General features: G+C 43.9%; 2 protein-coding genes across 3 annotated transcripts in view; one reads left to right on the top strand and one right to left on the bottom strand.

Moving 5' to 3' along the window:
• Nucleotides 1-12,198, top strand: part of sgpl1 (sphingosine-1-phosphate lyase 1) — a 78,706-nt gene extending 66,508 nt beyond the window's left edge. Inside the window, exons 12-14 of the mRNA XM_068020411.1 lie at nt 4,292-4,438; nt 7,220-7,340; nt 9,026-12,198. Of these exons, the coding sequence (XP_067876512.1) occupies nt 4,292-4,438; nt 7,220-7,340; nt 9,026-9,169 (412 nt within the window). The 3' untranslated portion in view covers nt 9,170-12,198. The remainder of the gene's footprint in view (nt 1-4,291; nt 4,439-7,219; nt 7,341-9,025) is intronic.
• A 645-nt stretch (nt 12,199-12,843) lies between these two features.
• Nucleotides 12,844-18,470, bottom strand: pcbd1 (pterin-4 alpha-carbinolamine dehydratase/dimerization cofactor of hepatocyte nuclear factor 1 alpha). Of its 2 annotated transcripts, XM_068020409.1 has the most exons (5): nt 18,185-18,470; nt 16,682-16,746; nt 14,781-14,912; nt 14,601-14,681; nt 12,844-13,190 (listed from the first exon to the last, which is right to left on the bottom strand). In XM_068020409.1, the coding sequence occupies exons 2-5, from the start codon at nt 16,694-16,696 to the stop codon at nt 13,095-13,097; spliced, it is 324 nt and encodes a 107-aa protein (XP_067876510.1). In that variant the 5' UTR covers nt 16,697-16,746; nt 18,185-18,470; the 3' UTR covers nt 12,844-13,094. The 2 variants fall into 2 exon arrangements, with proteins under 2 accessions (XP_067876510.1, XP_067876511.1); XM_068020410.1 differs by lacking the exon at nt 16,682-16,746 and having other exon boundaries at nt 18,185-18,461.
• Nucleotides 18,471-19,299: the final 829 nt, after the last annotated feature.

Genomic DNA, 19,299 nt, shown 5'->3' on the forward strand with positions numbered 1-19,299 from the left:
GATTTGGGGTGGGTGGGGTGAATCCAGTCATTGTGGCTGGGTTTCACACTATGTTGTTCTTTTGAGTCACTGTGAAGCTCTCATTTGGAAGATGGCACCTCTGACAGTGTAACACTACTTCTGTCCTGCAATGGGAATGTTAGTTTAGTTGATGTGCTCAAGTCTTTGGATTGGCACTTGAATCCACAACCTCCTGATGCCAGCTATCGAATAATCACGGTACTCCCTCTGTGAGCCTCTCATTCCAGCAAAAGCAGAAGCTCAAGATACAATAAACTGAGCTACCTGTTGTCTTCAGAGTCTCAGTGAACCCCTCATGATCTGCGCTTCTCACCAGGGATTTTGTTTGCAGACTGCATTGTGCTTGTTATGTAATATGGTACTGCCCAGAGCTGCACAAAAAAAACTGAACAACCCCAAAGAAACAGATTTTTGTTTTTAAGAAACCTGTACTTTACAGGGCTTGAGATGATAAATTCACTCATTAGTGCATTAGGTCTGTGTTACTCCTTAGTGTAATGAGCAATGCATCAGCCTGTGTGCCTTGACAGCAAGCTGAAAAATAATGTACAGCGAAGATCATCTTGGGTTAAAAAAAAAACAAAAAGAGTTGGTTTCACTGTAGGAAGATGATTGAAAAAAAGGCATTTAGATAAGTGTGCAGATGGAATAAAGTGCAAACAGGGCTTAGGTAAATGGAACTTTGGTAGAAATTGCTTCTACAATTTCACCACCTTTTGTCAAAACAAAGAATGTGTGCTCAGTAGTCCAATTGTGTTAACTCCCAAAAATTCAGCAGTGATTTGATCAGAACTCCTGCCTGTAAACGAGAGAACAGACATATTTTGGTTTAGCACCACAAAAGTAGGTGGTATGCTGGCTAGCCCCATTATGGGTGTGAACATAATCCGTTGTGTGATTAGAAGCCAGGCAGGATGTTGCTTTGCTTCAGCTAGTTTTCTACAGCTGTTTTGAGTTTCCCAACAACAAACATTAATTGTTCTTCCTTCAGATGGTTGCCTTTTGCAAGGACTCTCTTGGGAGCCACTTGCATTCATTGTATTGACTCATGTTAGTTTGAATAGTTTAAATCCCAGTTCCGTTTAAAATGGCAGACTTTTTTGGACCAAAATCTTGTACTTATATCGTGACCTTAGGATACCCCAAAGTGTTTTACAGTGGATGAAATACTTTTGAAGTATGGTGACTGTTGTAGGAAATGCAGCAACCAATTTGCAAACAGCAAGCTCCCACAACAGCAGTGTGATAATGACCTGGTAATCTGTTTTACATGTTGGTTGAGGGCCAGGAAAACAAGGGAGAACTCTCCAGCTCTGCTTCAGAATAGTCAATTGGGATCTTTTACGCCCACCTGAGAGAGCAGACTGGGCCTCAGTTTAATGTCTGAGAGATGGCACCTCTGACAGTGCAGCACTCCCCCAGTACTGCACTGGAGTGTCAGCCTGGGTTTTGTACGTAGGTCTCTGGAGTGGGATTTGAACCCACAACCTTCTCACTCAGAGGTGAGAGTGCTACCCACTGATCCATGAATGACATACATTTCTGAACACAGCAGTGTGTAAGACTATTGCAGTGCACCAGGCTGGCCTGAAATTTTAAAGATAAATACTGCACTATAGTTAATCCTTTGTATCCCTCAATCCTTTCTAATTTCAGAAAGATGGCCAGCAACCTCTAGATCTTGTTGGTATTATTAATTCTCCACTGTATCCCTGTTCCACACATTCTCCAATCCCTGTAAATACAAGTCTTTGGGCTAAGTGGCTGGAATGGAACTAGGAAAATACACAGTTTAAATATAAATCTCAGGTGAGATGGATTGCTCTGACTGTTTTGAGATCAGTAACTCCACAGTGGGAGGGACACCCCCATATTTTAAGATTTAGTAAAAGTTTTCAGTGACCTACTGCAGCAAAGAATGAAGCTTGATGCATTCCCAGTGAGTGTTGCATCCTGTAAAATGACCTGCTTGTTTTTGGAACTGTCATTGACAATGTGAAGAAACCTTTTAGTTTTGCTGTTGAAGTCTCAGCACAAACTTCCAGAATTCAGTGCAATGAAGTGTTCCTGCACCTGCTGATTCAGCCAGTTACTTGGAAGTTTCCCAGATTTTGCATTGCAAACAATATTGTTCAGGCAAAGTAGTTATTCTGTTGGACCTGGTCTTTGGGGCCTGGATGCTCTGGCTTTGGAAATTTTAGCAGAGCAGAGTAGGAAATCAAGTTCAAATTGTCTGGCATTTTATTTTGAACCTCGAGAAACGACGGGGCATTTTTTTTTCTGATGTTCTAGATGATGCAAAATGTGGGCCCTGTAGTTTACAAGGGCAGCAGATGCATGGGAACACCACCATCTGCAAGTTCCCCTCCAAGATACGCACCATCCTGACTTGGAACTATATCGCCATTCCTTCACTGTCGCTGGGTCAGAATCCCTCCCTAACAGCACTATGGGAATAGCTATACCACATGGACGGCAACGGTTCAAGAAGGCAGCTCACCATCATCATCTTGAGGGCAATTAGGGATGGGCAGTAAATGCTGGCCTTACCAACGACGTGCTCACATCCCATGAATGAATAAAAGAACATTGTAGTATAGGGAGCTTAGTGATCAAGTGGGATTCAGTGCTACATTATTCTGAGTACATCTGATGGTTAGAGTTAACTGTGTTTCATTGTTTTGTCACACACTGTCGGAAATTTCACCTTGGACAGAAGCTACTCACCCCCTGTGACTGGACCAGTTTTTCTATACACTGTAACTGTCTAATCTCATTGCCCTGCTCCTTCCACATCCCCAATCCTTTCATATTTTTATCCATTAATTGTTTATCTCATTCCCCAGTTGATGATGATGTTGATCCACTTTCAGTGACTCACTGTAGTAGTTCATTCCACATGTCAGCCAAGTCAGAAGGTTGTGGGTTCAAGTCACACTCCAGGGAATTGAGTGCAAAATCCAGGCGGACACTCCCAGCGCAGTACCAAGTGAGTGCCACGCTGTTGGTGATGCTGTCTTTCAGATGAGACATTAAACCAAAGCCCTGCCTGCCCTCTCAGGCCCTATCCAAAAAGAGCAGGAGAGTTCTTTCCAGTGTCCTGGCCAATGTTTATCTCTCGACCCACATCACTAAAACAAATTATCTGGTCATTTGTTTCTTTGCTGTTTGTGGGATCTTGCTGTGCGCAAATTGGCTGCCACATTTTCTACAGTCAAGAAAGTACTTAAATGTCCATAAAATGCTTTGGGATGCCCTGAGGTCATGTAAAGCGTTATATAAATGCAAAACTTTTTGTATTCTAATGGTACACACTGCGGCCACTGTGCGTACGTGGTGAAGGAAGTGAATGTTTTAAGATGGTGGATGTGGTGCCGGTCAAGCGAACTGCTTTTTCGTTTAGTAATATTTATTGAAGGATAAATATTATCCAGGACACCAGGGACAACTCCCCCGCTCTTCTTGAAAATAGTGCTATGGGATCGAATACATTCACCTGAGGGGGCAGATGGGGCCTCAGTTCAATGCCTCATTCGAAAGATGGCACCTTCATCAATGTTGCACTCCCTCAGTGTTGCTCTGGGAGTGTCAGCCAAGTTTCTGGAGCAGGGTTTGAACTGTCAACCTTCTGACTCCGAGGCAAGCTGACTACCTGTCACCTAAATTAAAGGAATGTGTTCTGTAACACTTGTGAGCAAGGATACAGTAGATGATGTAAAGTCTTGGCAGTGAAGAAACTCCACCTGAACTCATGGAGTGCCCTTGCAGCTAAACATATAGATGTAGGAGTTTGCTGAGTTGCTTACAGCAATGATTCCTGTACGCCAGCTCCATCTCATGGTGCTGTTCTGTCATTGACACACGAGAGGTATTGCAAAACGAATTAACTCATGGCCAAAAAAAAAACCCTTCACAAATGCAGTGGATCCAAGATATATTTTGGGAAAGATTAAAGAACAGTGTGAGGTTCTGGAAGGTGCTGGTTGTGTTAGTCCTGAACAGTGAGTCATTGCTTTCAAGAGAGGAGGTGGAAATCAAAGAGAAATGTTCTTTCCCTGTTTCCCAACACCTCCAATTCGAAAGCCTTGTTCTGACCAACATATTTTTGCAACCTCCATCCGCCAAGGATTCAGTCATCTAATATTCCCCCAGTGCTGGGAGATGCTTTGGGGTGTTTTTGGCGTTTATAAGGGTTTTGTATCAATGTAAGCTGGTGGCTCAGTTTTTTTCTGTATGCTAAATTATTCCTGTAATTTCTTGTATTTTAAAGGCTGAGGAAAATAAAGGAAATCTTCATCTTTGGAAAGCCTGAAGTGTCCGTTGTGGCCATTGGCTCGGAAACGTTCGATATTTTCCGGCTATCGAATGCAATGACATCCAAGGGATGGAATCTCAACACCTTGCAGTTCCCTTCTAGGTAGGTATACTCCACCCGCGCTGTCGCTCTCTCCGTGTATACTCCACCCGCGCTGTCGCTCTCTCCGTGTATACTCCACCCGCGTTGTCGCTTTCTCCGTGTATACTCCATCCGCGCTGTCGCTCTCTCCGTGTATACTCTGTCCGCGCTGTCGCTCTCTCCGTGTATACTCCACCCGCGCTGTCGGTCTCTCCGTGTGTGTTCCGTCCGCGCTGTCGCTGTCTCCGTGTGTACTCCATCTGCGTTGTCGCTTTCTCCGTGTATACTCCGTCCGCGCTGTCGCTCTCTCCGTGTATACTCCATCCGCGCTGTCGCTCTCCCCGTGTATACTCCATCCGCGCTGTCGCTCTCCCCGTGTATACTCCATCCGCGCTGTCGCTCTCCCCGTGTATACTCCATCCGCGCTGTCGCTCTCTCCGTGTGTACTCCACCCGCGCTGTCGCTCTCTCCGTGTGTACTCCACCCGCGCTGTCGGTCTCTCCGTGTGTACTCCACCCGCGCTGTCGGTCTCTCCGTGTGTACTCCATCCGCGCTGTCGCTCTCTCCGTGTGTACTCCATCCGCGCTGTCGCTCTCTCCGTGTATACTCCATCTGCGCTGTCGCTCTCTCCGTGTATACTCCACCCGCGCTGTCGCTCTCTCCGTGTATACTCCACCCGCGCTGTCGCTCTCTCCGTGTGTACTCCATCCGTGCTGTCGCTCTCTCTGTGTATACTCCGTCCGCGCTGTCGCTCTCTCCGTGTGTGTTCCGTCCGCGCTGTCGCTCTCTCCGTGTGTGTTCCGTCCATGCTGTCGCTCTCTCCGTGTATACTCCATCTGCGTTGTCGCTTTCTCCGTGTATACTCCATCCGCGCTGTCGCTCTCTCCGTGTATACTCTGTCCGCGCTGTCGCTCTCTCCGTGTATACTCCACCCGCGCTGTCGGTCTCTCCGTGTGTGTTCCGTCCGCGCTGTCGCTGTCTCCGTGTGTACTCCATCTGCGTTGTCGCTTTCTCCGTGTATACTCCGTCCGCGCTGTCGCGCTCTCCGTGTATACTCCGTCCGCGCTGTCGCTCTCTCCGTGTATACTCCGTCCGCGCTGTCGCTCTCTCCGTGTGTGTTCCGTCCGCGCTGTCGCTCTCTCCGTGTATACTCCGTCCGCGCTGTCGCTCTCTCCGTGTGTGTTCCGTCCGCGCTGTCGCGCTCTCCATGTATACTCCATCCACGCTATCGCTTTCTCCATGTATGCTCCAACAGAACATAGATAGGAGCAGGAGTAGGCCTTTTAGCCTACTCCACAGTTCAATAAGGTCATGGCTGATCTACTTCAACTCCACCTTCCTGCACTATCCCCATATCCCTTAATTCCCTTAGTACCAAAAGATCTATCATTCTCTGTCTTGAATATACTCAATGATGCAGCATCTACAGCCCTCTGGTGTAGAGAATTCCAAAGATACATAACTCACTGAGTGAGTAAATTTTCCTCATCTCAGTCCTAAATGGCTGACCACTTATCCTGAGACTGACCCCCCATGTTCTAGATTCTCCAGCCTGGGGAAACATCCTCCCAGCATCTACCTTGTCAAGCCCCTTAAGAATTCTACATGTTTTAGTGAGATTACCTCTCATTCTTAACTCCAGGGAAATATATGTTTGGTCCACTCAATCTCACCGCATAGGACAATCCCCTCATCCCAGGAACTAGACAATATCACTCTTCGTGTATTCTCCATCTGTACTGTGACTCTTTTTAGTTTTTGCTGCTTATGGAGAGGGACAAAGGAGAAGAAAATCCTACTGTCTTCTCCAAGCATTTATTGCATTTGTCGAAACTGTGCATCATAGTTTGTCATTTTTATAAAAGATGAAATTAAGAGTTGGGTACAGGTTTGCAAACTGGAATTGCCAGATCCTCGATGTCTGAAAATGTCAAATTTGCTGGGTTTGTCTTTTGCAGTGCCCTCAGGTCTAATGCAGTGCTCTCCTTTGAGGAGATAATCTCGGCTCGGAAGGTTTTAATAAAAAGCCCAAAAATCTAAATGTGTCTGATGCTGATCTGAACATGGGATTGGGGTCTCCCAGGAATGTGTTAATATTGGTAGGGAATTATCGCAGAGAGAAGTTTGAAAACCACTGATTTTCAGAGATTGTAGCCCATAATCCAGGTTGACACTTCAGTGAGCACTGAGGGAGTGCTGCAATGTCTTCCGCATGAGGCATAAAAAACCACTGACTTCTCAAGTGGGCCTAAAAGATCCCACGGCTCTATTCAAGGAAGAGGAGTTTTGCTTGATGTCCTGGCTGATATTTGTCCCTCAACCCACATCAGTAAAACAGATTATCTGGTCATTTATCTCATTGCTGTTTGTGGGAGCTGCGTTTCATCAAACACTTGTGACTATACTTCAAAAAAGTATTTCATTGGCTGTAATGTGCATCAGGCCATCATGAGGTCATGAAAAACGCAATATAAATACAAGTTCTTCCTTTGAGAGAGCTGCACTCTTCACTCCGATAGTTCCAGTTGTAGTCATTTTCTGCAATTATATGTTAGTTGCACAGAAGGCACCTTGCAGTCACTTCATGATCAGGCCTGTGATACTTATACAAATGAAAATATCCCCACTTACTGATCTCTTGCTACATAGTAGAAATAATGATAGCAATTGGGGAGGAGACACAAACATTATCCAGGCCCCAACTTCTAGCCCAGTTACTGCGACGTGGAAAATTGATGACCAAACACAAATAATCAGGAGTGTCCAAGGCGCCGTTAACCAAGATTACCTCATCTGTTTCAGCATTCACATATGTGTGACGCTTCTGCACACCAAGAATGGAGTGGCTGGCCAGTTTGTGGAAGATGTCCGTCAAAGTGTGGCTGAAATAATGAAGAATCCCAGTGAGGAAACCACTGGCAGGGTAAGTTTATGGTTGTGACTCGAGTTGGAGCAAGGGAAGGGGTGCAGTCTTTTGCAGAAGTCTTGGTTTATCAACAACAATGACATGCATTTATATAGTAAAACGCCCAAGGCGCTTCACAAGAGCATGAATCAGATATAAAATTGACACAAAAGGCCATATTGGGATCGTGTGACTCAAAGCTCGGTCAAAGAGGTAGGTTTTAAGGAATGTCTTAAAGGAGGAGAGAGGGGCAGAGAGGTTTATGGAGGGAGCTCTGGAGGTTGGATGAATTTTGTTTCTCTGTTATGAAGGAATCCAAGATATCGACACCTTTCACCATCCACTGGTGACCTTGCTTTCAGCTGTCCAGGTTCTGGAACCATCTCCCCGAAGCCCTTATCCTTTCCACCTCCTTAAATCCCACTTTTTTGACCAGGCTTCTGTTTGCCTGACCCAGTATTGCTGCTTTTGGCATGCGATCCATGTTTTTTTATTCAGCCTCTGTGAAGCATCTTGGGATGTTTCACTGCATCTTAAAATTTAAGTTTCAACTCATTTCACCATAGTTTCTGCTCATCAGACACCCTGGGTTTAAATAACCTGTAAGTTTTAATTTTAAGGTGACTTATACTTAGTCCACAAAAAATGTATTAAAAGAAACAGATAATGCAAAAGACGTCCGAGTGGAGATGCATCAAAAAATACTCAAAATTGCAATTAAAAGACCAGAAAAATGATCTTGCATTCTGCTGAGCTTGAAAATCCATTTGCAATGTCGAGAGCTCCGAGAACAAGCATGATTGGAGAATGCATGTATTTACAAGTTGGGGGTGGGGGGTGGGGCCAGTTTTGTGGGCAGAGATTCATTTGGGCGGAGGGTTTGGTTATTGGATGTAAAAGATTGAGGGGACTCGGGCATTATTGTAGTTGGGTGCGTAACCTCATTTGTATCCAAACTTCTGTGATCTTTTAAACCACGCAGTATTTTAATGCTCAAATTACAGGTGTCTGGGAGCGACAGCAAAGGGACTCCAGGCCATAGTACGTTATACCAGAATGGCAGGGAACATTGTAAGGAAGTGACACTGTGTTTACACAGTGCCTGTTGTCAGACTCTGCTTCCCTAACTTACCATAACTCACAGCAAGTCCCGGTCACCCATCTCCCCTGTGCTCGCTGACCCATTTCAATAACACCTCAATTTAAAAAATGTTCATCCTTGTTCCTAATCTTTCCAAGGCCTCACACCTCGATATCTCTATAAACCTCCTCCAGCTGCACAACCACCCAAGATCTCTGCTGCTCCAATTTTAGTTCTTGCAGATTCTCAATTTTCATCACTCCTCCTTCAGCTGTCAAGGCCTTAAGCTCTGGAGTTCCTTTCCTAAACCTCCCTGTCTCTCCACCTCTCTCCCCTCCTTTAAGACAGTCCTTTAAACTTAACTCTTTCACCAAGCTTTTGGTCACTTGTCTTAATACCTTCTTGTGTGACTCAATGTGACCTTTTGTTTGATAGTCGCTTCTGTGAAATGCCTTGAGATGTTTACTCCATTAAAAGTGCTATATAAATACTAATTGTTGATTGCCATGGACACTAGGCTGGAGTCCATCAAGCAAGCTGATTGTAGATCCACTTCAGCGGATTAGTTGGCTTGATAGGGTCACCGGTAAGACATGACCTGATTTTATCTCTCCGTCTCCAGGGTGCTATATATGGCATGGCGCAGTCAATTCCTGATCGTTCTCTGGTGACGGAAATATCGCACGGATTCCTAGACTGTCTCTACAGTACTGAGCTTCCCAACGTTGAGAAAAATCACATGAACGGAGACTCAGCACAGCACTGAAACATATGAAATATGTTTTTAATAAGAAAAAAAAATCATGGATTGGGTGGCAAAAGGAAACTTTGGAAAGCAATCTGACTGGTCTGGGATGTTGAGAATCAAATTCTCTTCTGTGATTTTTTGCAGGCACGATGTAAGTGTGGAAACGCAATGAGATGTACTTGGGGAATGGTGTCAGTGATTTTTATACCACTTTCAAAGCCCCAAAACCTTTTCTTTGTACTTTTTTAATTTTATCCCCAAAATAGTATCTTTGGCCTGGAATCCTTTAGTACTTTGCAAATGTGAAATTGAAACTTAAAAAAAAAAGGCAAGATATTTGAGAGGTTTTCCAGTTAAATGAGTGTAGGTTTTTCTTAGGTATCGATTTATTGGAGATTTAGAAGCAACTGACAATTCACCTCGATGCCTTCCTGCTTTATTCTTTTATTTCGAAGAAATGTTTTTGGCAGGATCTTTCTCAAAAGAGCGAAACTGTTCATGGCTTAGACTTTGCTGCTGCTGCTGATCACTCTGAATGGAAACTTGTGATATCTACACTTGTAGCAGGGGAACAGCAGGGATGAGATATTATTTGGCTGTGTTGCTGGGGGAGGTTGTGAGTGAGAAACACTTGCAGCCCATCTGGATCGCACAGGTGACCCCCAAGCAGCTGAGTTCTGTGTTGTCCTGGGAGATTGTCACTTTCCTGCTCCATCCCATGCACATTGGAAATGTGGGTGGAGGGACCGTTTGAAGGGCCACAATTTTGTGAATCAGTGAGGGAAGGGATTTGGACTTCAGATTTCACATATTCGATCAATCATAACTTTTAATCTTTGAACCTTTGCCTGGTCCCAAGATTTTGTCCCATTTCAGGATGAATGTTGAGGGTTGCACTACCTCAAATATCATTTGGGCGGTTTCCAAAAAAAAAGAATGACGCCACCTTTTGTTGCCTCCAGTTAATGTAAAACAGTTTTAAACCCAAATCAGACGCGGTTATAATCATTGACGGACAGATCATCAATTTTGTGCTACCGTAGAAATTACTTGCAGGCATTAAAAAAAAATTGCTGTGCAATTTTTTGATTGTTTAAGATAATGAAATATTATGGCACAGACATGATTTTAAAAAAACAAACACCTGGATTGCTCCTTTGAGACTGTGCAAATTAAACTTAAAATTGTCCATTTTTGTGCTGTACTGTTGGAATTGACAGTTGAATTTCTTCAAATCGTGTGTTGTGGTCTTTGTGTCCCAGTTATATTAGTGTTAGCGTTTCGGATTCTTTTTTGCTCCACCACTGTAGCAAAGCCTAAGGTCTTGTGTGGCGATTGGTGATGCTCTGAAATGCTATATGTACTGTAGCAAGTACCCTTGAGGGGCATCTCTGTGCACAATTTGCACACTAGTGCACGCTTTACAAGGGAGACTTGTGAATAATTGCGTCAAAATATTAACGGTACTTCAATGCTATCTTTAAAACCATGCTGAATTTTACTAATCCTGAGATTCTTGAATGCAAATCCTTCGTTAACCAGGCTTTCAGTACATTATGATGGTAAATGCTGTTTGCGTCAGTTACCTTTAGTAAAATACATTCCAAAGCGCACACCCCCAAATTGATCTGTTGCCAGTGAAACACTCTTCTTGCCGATTTCTGCCTTATTTTTCTTTTCCTCCAAACTGGCATTCACAGGGTTAGTCCTTTTATACAGGAAATTTGAATATGTAAACTTGTAGGAGCCTGACTATGTCAAATGCCCTCTCAGTTTGAACTGTGACATGCTGGCAATGTCAGACTCTAAATGGGCACCCACTTGACAAAGCAGGTGAGCTGTGCACCATTGCTGGTAACTCCCAATGATTATACATTACTTCCCCTTGCTGCAGGCTTCTCTAGGGTAAAGCAAGTGAAGAAAAATTAGAAATATGTTCTTTGCACCTTGCACACAGTTCCTGCAGTAACATTGGGAAAGAATGTTTTCCACTGCAACTAATGGAAAGTGGCATCATACTGAGGCTGGTACATTGAGACAACACTTGTTCAGCAGGGTGTGCTCACTGGCTCAAAACGGTTTTAAACTAGAGTCAGACTGGTTTCCTGTAATGATGTGAAAGGATTGCATTTCATACTGTCATAATAACTTGTGCATTTGCAAAAAGATTTGTGCACAATTTTCTGACTTTTGTCATGAGGGCCTTGATCTTAAAAAAAAAATTGTATAAATCAACGGTTTCCAAGGTTCCCCCTCAGCCCATATGTAACACTCATCTTTTGAGCTTTAAGAGTATGTAAATCCATTCCTTTTGCTGCATTTTTGTTTGTACAAATCACTCGCAGGATGTTATGTGACGATCCTGTAGTTGGTTCTGGGAACCCTTCCATCCTGTTAAGAGATAACTGGATCCTTGGTTCTTGTGCACCCTCTTCATAGGAGGAGGAAATGGCAAGAAGATTTGGTTGAGTTCACAAACTGGATGTGAACTTCTCTTAGTTTTCCCATCGCCTTCATCAAAACAAAAAAGTGTTTTACTTTTCTCTGCGTCACACATTTCAATAGGGCAAGGGGATACAGATCCAGCAATGAACTTTGATTTGCTTACAGGTGCGACGAGGCTGCAATAAGGCAAGACTGTTTGCCTCTTTGCATTGCATTACACCCACTTCCGTTCCCACATTCTTTCAGTCGCAGATTTGCATATTGTGTGAGGTCCCTTTAAGGATGTGTGGGGCACTGGTTATTTTTGAGACCTAACTTGAAAGTCACAGAACTCTTACTGGGAATTATTGGCAGACTATTAGCCAATGGGGAGGTGCTAAATTTAATTGTCAGTTTACTAGTTGGAACTGTCCCAGACCAAGCTTGTGTGTATTGTGAAGTTTATAGTTGGCTCTCAGGGCGCGGTTACCCACATATGGGTTATTTGCACCTGGACAACCTCTGCATTACTAGTGTGCAAAATGATCTGAATTAATTCATCGTATTATGTATTAACATGTAAGTAATTGAGATTTGGTAATAAACTTAATTGGTTGAAATTGCCCATGTTGTTTGTCTCTTTTACCCTGCTCACCTTCATTGCTGTCCATTTCCCTTCCCATGACTCTGCATTTACTCCCGTTTGTTCATTCCACACCTCCATCTTTTCCTTAACTCTGCACTTGCTCAAAAGCTGTTCATCTCTAACATCTTCTAGCTCTGACAAAAGGTCATCAACCTTAAACGTTAACTCTTCACCGATGGTGCCAGACCTGCTGAATGTTTTCCAGCGTTTTCTGTTCTTGTTTCAGATATCCAGCATCCACAGTATTTTGCTTTGGTGAGCTTGTGACTACAAGCTAGAACATAGATCAGGTTATAATTCTCTCCACCATTGGCAGCCATGCCTTCAGCTGCTGAGGCTCTAAGCTCTGAAACTCCCATTCAAAACCACCTTTCTTCCTTTTAAGACACTCCTTAAAATCTACCTCTTCGACCAAGCTTTTGGCCGTTATCCTAATAGCTTCTTATGTGGCTCAGTGTCCATTTCTGATAATTACTCCTATGAGATGTCTTGATGTTTTACTCTGAAAGCACTATATAAATGTAAGTTGTTGGTAAAGCTGTCTGCACTAAATCTGCTGTCCAGTTTTACATATGTTTGCAACTTGGGAATTATGTAATCTTGTAAAAAAATAAAACCATGGTTACTTTGATTTGCATTTTATTCACAAGGTATATTTTCCCCACACAGTACGTACATTACTATTGCAACATGTAAACTAGCTCTCTGTTCAGCTCAATTTAAATGCAATGATTCTAGTTTAATCTCTGGTAATTTTTAAGCATACTGCCAGCTTTTGAAATGTTTTACGAGTACACAAGTTCCATTTTGAAATACATCCCACTTAATACACCAGTTAATTTGGTACCAGTAACCATGGACATGTCCTTGATTTCATTGAGAAACCAGAGCTTCTTCAGTGAAAGTAGCCAACTTAATATCCCGCTCAGACAGCCCTCCACATTCATGTGTACTCAGCGTTATGTGGACCTATGAAGATAAAACAATTCAGATGAGAAAGTTGTCCTTCTTTTAACTTCCCCAGTTGAGGGATTCGGTGTTCAGAGGCTCCTTGCCCAGTCCATGCAGTAATTGAACACTTGGTGAATTTCCTTCAACGACAAGGACAACAGGCAGGGTGTGAATCGGGCGACTGGCCTGAACCCACCCATTCCCACTGGGTGAGTCAGCTTAGAATTGGAGCTGTACCTGACCCAACCTGGGAGTTCTTGACACTGACACCTGGTGTTAAAAGTGATCCATTCACTACCCCATTGAGGAAGACAAAATACACAAAAATAAATTCATTGGCAACTGTGTGTACACTTTATTTAAGACACATTGGGCAGCGCAGTGGTTAGCACCGCAGCCTCACAGCTCCAGGGACCCGGGTTCGATTCTGGGTACTGCCTGTGTGGAGTTTGCAAGTTCACCCTGTGACTGTGTGGGTTTCCTCCCACAGCCAAAGACTTGCAGGTGATAGGTAAATTGGCCATTGTAAATTGCCCCTAGTGTAAGCAGGTGGTAGGGAATATGGGATTACTGTAGGGTTAGTATAAATGGGTGGTTGTTGGTCAGCATAGACTCGGTGGGCTGAAGGGCCTGTTTCAGTGCTGTATAAATAAATAAAATGCTGGGACTGTCCGGGTGTCAGCCATGGCTCAGTTGGTACCTTTCAGTCTGAAGGTTGTGGTTTCAAACCCCATTCTAGAAACTTGAGCACAAAATCTTGGCTGACACTCCCAGTGCAGTACTGAGGGGTAGAGGCCTGCTACCCGACCAGGACCCGACATTTGTCGGCTTCGGGTTCGGGTCCGGGTCCATCTTTCCGGCTCGGCTCGGGCTGAGTTCAGATCGAGTCGGGTCGGGCCGGACACACACGGTAAGTGCTCTGCCGATAAGTACTGAAATTTAAAAAAAAAACTTACCTTAGCTGGGAGTCCGGGACAAAACTGAGTCTGTGCAGTGCGCGCTGATGTCACTATGATGTCATCGCGTATGCGCTGCATCTCGGTGGAGCTTCCCAGTGGGAAGGTAAGTAAAGTGATGGTCGGGTTGGGTTGAGTAGTGGTGGGTTCGGGTCGGGCTGTGGTTCGTCGGGTTCTTTTTCCCAACCTAAAGCAGGCCTTTACTGAGGGGGTGCTGCACTGTCAGAGGTGCTATCTTTCAAAATGAGACATTAAACAGAGACCCCATCTGCTCTTTTAGGTGGGTGTAAAAGATCAATCAACATCACCGGAACAGATTATCTGGATCATTATCACATTACTGTTTGTGGGAGGCTGCTGTATTTCCTACATTAAAACAGTGACTACATTTATAAAAGTATTTAGCTCTGAAGCACTTTGGGATGTCCTAAAGTGGTGAAAGGTGCTACATAAATGCACGTTCTTGATTTACCTTATTATAAACATTAAACCATTCTGGGTGATGATCCATTTTCTCTGCCTGCAGTGCCACTCTTGTCATGAAACCAAAAGCCTTTGGGGAAAAAAAATGTAGATTTACTCCAAACCCAGCTCCGTCACATTTTGTCTCTAATTGTTTTTATTGTGCAATGGAGCCACTATAAATTCTCACCTGGTTAAAGTTTTTAAAGACAAACTCTTTATAAATTGCATCTCTTCCTTCGACTTCAGCCCAGCCGACTGCTCGGAGGTTAGGAAGCAGCTGGTCTCGTTGTTCAGCGCTCAGTCTGTGTGCCTTTCCTGCCTAACAAACCAAAAACAAAGTGTTCCGATTCCAATATCAGTATTAAAACAAATCCCATCTGCCATGTTCCCCTACATAACAGGGACTGCCAAAGCGAATCCACTGGCAGGGTAGTTTTTCCCGGTGTCCTGGGGCCAATATTCACTCCTCCACCAACATCACCTAAAGCATCACAGTGCTATTTGCGGGAGCTTGTGTGCAAATTGACTGCCACGTTTCCTATATTGCAACAGTGACGACATTTCAAAAGTACTTCACTGACTGTGAATTCTCTCTTCCCTTTTACCCATTCACATTGTGCTGTTTGTGTCTAACTTTCACTTACAACTTCAAGATCGACGGTCTAATTGGTCACTGTCCTGAGCAATTTATTATTAATCAAAGGACACCTTCATCACTGATTGTTCCTTGACACTCTGGACCCACTAGAAATGAAAAGTAGCAAGTAAGAGTTCTGTTTGAGAAGTTACATTAAAAGTCAGGTACAGGTACAGTGAGAGCACTGATCACTGCACAACATGACTGAAGGATAGTTTATCAGGTTGGGCGGCGCAGTGGTTAGCACCGCAGCCTCACAGCTCCAGGGACCCGGGTTCGATTCCGGGTACTGCCTGTGTGGAGTTTGCAAGTTCTCCCTGTGTCTGCGTGGGTTTTCTCCGGGTGCTCCGGTTTCCTCCCACAAGCCAAAAGACTTGCAGGTTGATAGGTAAATTGGCCATTATAAATTGTCACTAGTATAGGTAGGTGGTAGGGAAATATAGGGACAGGTGGGGATGTTTGGTAGGAATATGGGATTAATGTAGGATTAGTATAAATGAGTGGTTGATGTTCGGCACAAACTCGGTGGGCCGAAGGGCCTGTGTCAGTGCTGTATCTCTAATCTAATCTAATCTATACTGTATATTGTGAACATTAGGACAAGAAACTGAATGCTACCTAATGGGGATCCTCTGATACAAATGACTGGGAACACAGTGTGGGTGGAATTAACTTCAAAGGGGCAACGAATAGGAACACAATTGGTTTGGATAATTTCTTTGAGAGAACCTCTTATGAATGAAGGGTAAATCCCTGGTTTGACCCGCAGTTTTAATGCTGGGTTAGCAGAACTCCAGAGCGTTCAGCGGGGTTGCAAACAGTCTGGTTCAGCCTCAGACAGTTGCCAGGGAGAGGGATGGAGTCAGCGGCCAGGGATTGGAGTTTGTAGCGGGAACTGAAAACACAGACGCAGATTTTGCAATGGTCATTGATGTTGAAACTGTTAGCCTTTGCTGTCATTACTCCACTGAAACCGACAGCAACCTTAGGAGTCCGCACTTGTGCAGAATAATGCGGAAATCTACAAGTTGCTGTCAGTGATCCTATACTTCTCTAGTGTGTGTGCTGTTGAGGCCCACCCACCCTTCCAGTATACAATCAATGGGAAATCAATTGATTTGACGAGAACTTCCACTCTTTGTCTCACTGTAAAAACCCATGAAAAGGTTACACCTTGTTGAGTGAGGTGTAACTAGGTTTTTAACAGTGTTCTAACTTCATAATTACTACTAAACACCCTCGCTGATCCTGAAAAATTAATTTTATATTTCTGCAATATCATTTCTCCATTATGATTTAAAATTCTACTCAATTGTTTTTAAAGTTAGTCAATATTCCAATCCAATCAATTTATTTCACTATCTGAACATTTAAAAATGAAGGGATTCTGTGCTTTTAACTTCCTGCTTTGCTATCTGTGAGAATACTTCAATGTGATTGAATGTGCTTACCCTGTTTGTTGACATCACTTCTGCTGCACGTCTGGAGATCCCCTTGACTTGGTGTCAGATTCAAACTACCATCAGGAAAGGGGAAATCCATGTTAGAGATTGTTAGATCTTTGCAGAGCTTTCTCCAATGTTAGATGTCTGCTGAAGGCAAAATCCAGCTTAATGGCTTTTGTCTTCCCAATATTTAATTGGAGGACGTGCCGGCTCATTCATGCTGGATGTCGGACAAGTAATCTGACAATTTCGTAACAGTGGAGGGGTTGAGAGAGGTGGTGGTGAGGTAGAGCTGGGTGTCAGCAGCGTACATGTGGAAACTGATGCTGTGTTTTCGATGCTGTTGCTGAGGGGCAGCATGTAGATGAAAAATAAGGTGCAAACATTCACACTGCCAGCTGGAAAACTGCACAGACCTTATTATGTGGGGACAAGGAGCTCGGAGTGATGTTGTAAGAGACTGACTGAATTAAACTGCTCGGTTATCTGATTATCACGTTGTTGTTTGCGGGAGCTTCCTGTGAAGTGATTTGGGAGGACGCTGCTGAGGTTTGGAAAGGTGTTAGATATAAAGTTTTCTTCTCTCCAGAAAGAGTGACCAACATGTGACAGAGATTGGGGTCTTGGCATCTAACTTTGGAACAGTTGGATAAGGAGTTTGATTTGGATGGGACCAAAGGCGTCACCCATCACTCAGTATACATCTCCGAGTTGTGTGGGCTCCAGCCCAGTCAAGCCTATCACATTACCTGACTCCAGCCGCCTAACACAGCCGTTCGATTCAATTAGTTGCTTGCAAACGCTGTCTGAATTTCCTGCCACACAAAATCAGGGAGTTGTGCAAAGTTGGGGCTGCCAAAGAACGTGAATGTTTGAGGCTCATTAAAGTTTGACTCAAAAGCAAACAAAAGGCACGTCGTTTGACCCTGATCATTGCCCTCTCTTCTTCCAAAAGGGAACCCGATGATGTTTGCAATGATCTAGCTAATGTCAGCGAGAATCAGCAAAACGATTGAGAGCATCGCTGAGACTGGGGACAAAACAGTGCAAACAATGTACACACGTTTCCATTCACTGCTCCTGTGTTCAATGAAGATCCCACATAAACAGCCGTGTCCAACATAAAAACAGACAGGAAAAAAGGGGCGGAGATCAAAACACAAACATTCACTTTCTGTTAATTCCAATCTGAATCTTTGAAATTAGAATTAATTAAGTAACATTAATTAAGTAACATTAAGGCCACATTAGAGGTTGCTTTCCGAAAGCATCTTTTTTACCTGCTGTTTTGCAGATTAAAAAAAAATGCAACCTACAAACATTTTATTAATGATTGGTTAAAAGAAAACATGCTAATTTTAATGTAATTTCATCGACGGAGCTCAAATTTCCTCAAATCATTTAGGGTAAAAAAAAATTCGTTTCATGTTTAAGGAGTTTCCTCCCACCCCACCAAAAAAAACCCCTAAATAAGGCAGAGAATTAATTGCATTTAAATAAATGACTTACCATTTGGGCAACGATCGCTGCAGAGCCGGGGCTGACACTGGTCCCGAACCCGGAGCTCAGAATGCAGCCCGGATAGTGCAGACCTGCCGATGTTACAGCGGGACCCTCCACCCCCTGCAAACAGTCACTAAACCCAGGACCTGTGCAAGGTGGCGGGAGGGAGGGCCAGTGTCAATGCAGCAACAGGTAAGGCAAAACAACATAAACAAGAGGGAGGGAGAAGAAAGCGTTTTAAGATTTAAGAGCATGGGCTGCAGACGGTGAATTATTGTGCTGTTATTTTTTGCATGCAGTGATAGAACTGCTTGCATTCTAACTGCTTGCAACATAGCTTTTGTTTTGAAGCACTATTGAAGGACACCTAAAGCTGGGTCCTTGCACTGCTGTAGAGGGGCAGGTCCCTCTGCAATGACTGCATCTTTATGTCAATAAGATACGATAGGCTGTTGTAATGTGACATTCTGGATTTGTACGGTTTGCTTGCTTTTAGGCAGATTGTCTGTTTCTGACAGTTGCTCATTAGCAAAGCACTTCATTGTCACCTTTCATGTTGAAAACTTACTCTTATCCAATGTCTTGTTATCATTGCAAGTATCATTGGGTGTATATTGCAAGAAAAAGAATCTGCAACAAAAAGGTTGTGAATGGGTCTCGTTCCAACAACCTGCAGGGTTACACAGGACCTTTTCAAAGCAGCAAAACTTTTATAATTGGGGGTGGGGTTATCACACCTGGACAAGGGGGAGGAGCTGGTCAAAGGTGTGTTTGAAGAGGTGGTTTTAGGGAAGCAAACTTTCGAAAGAGGGAGAAGCGGAGCAAGCCGAAGAGTTTAGGAGAGTGTTGTCTAATAGAAATTGCTGATTAACATATGTGCCACAGGCACTAATCTTAGTCTGTCTTAGGCTGTCCCTTGGGAACGAGGATGACTTTCTTCCACTCCAGGATTGTGGGTCCTTAGGTGACTGAATAGTCCAATTCTGGATCCACACACTCTGCCACAGGTGGGGCAGGCGGTGTTTGGTCAGGTGAGTGAATGGGATGCTCGGAATTCCGAACACTCCTTCCGCTGTTTGCACTTGGTCGCTGCCTGGGCATATCGACGTTGTTCGAACTGG

The sequence above is a fragment of the Heterodontus francisci genome, chromosome 42 (genome assembly GCF_036365525.1).
Source record: "Heterodontus francisci isolate sHetFra1 chromosome 42, sHetFra1.hap1, whole genome shotgun sequence".
NCBI classification, from domain to species: Eukaryota; Metazoa; Chordata; class Chondrichthyes; order Heterodontiformes; family Heterodontidae; genus Heterodontus; species Heterodontus francisci.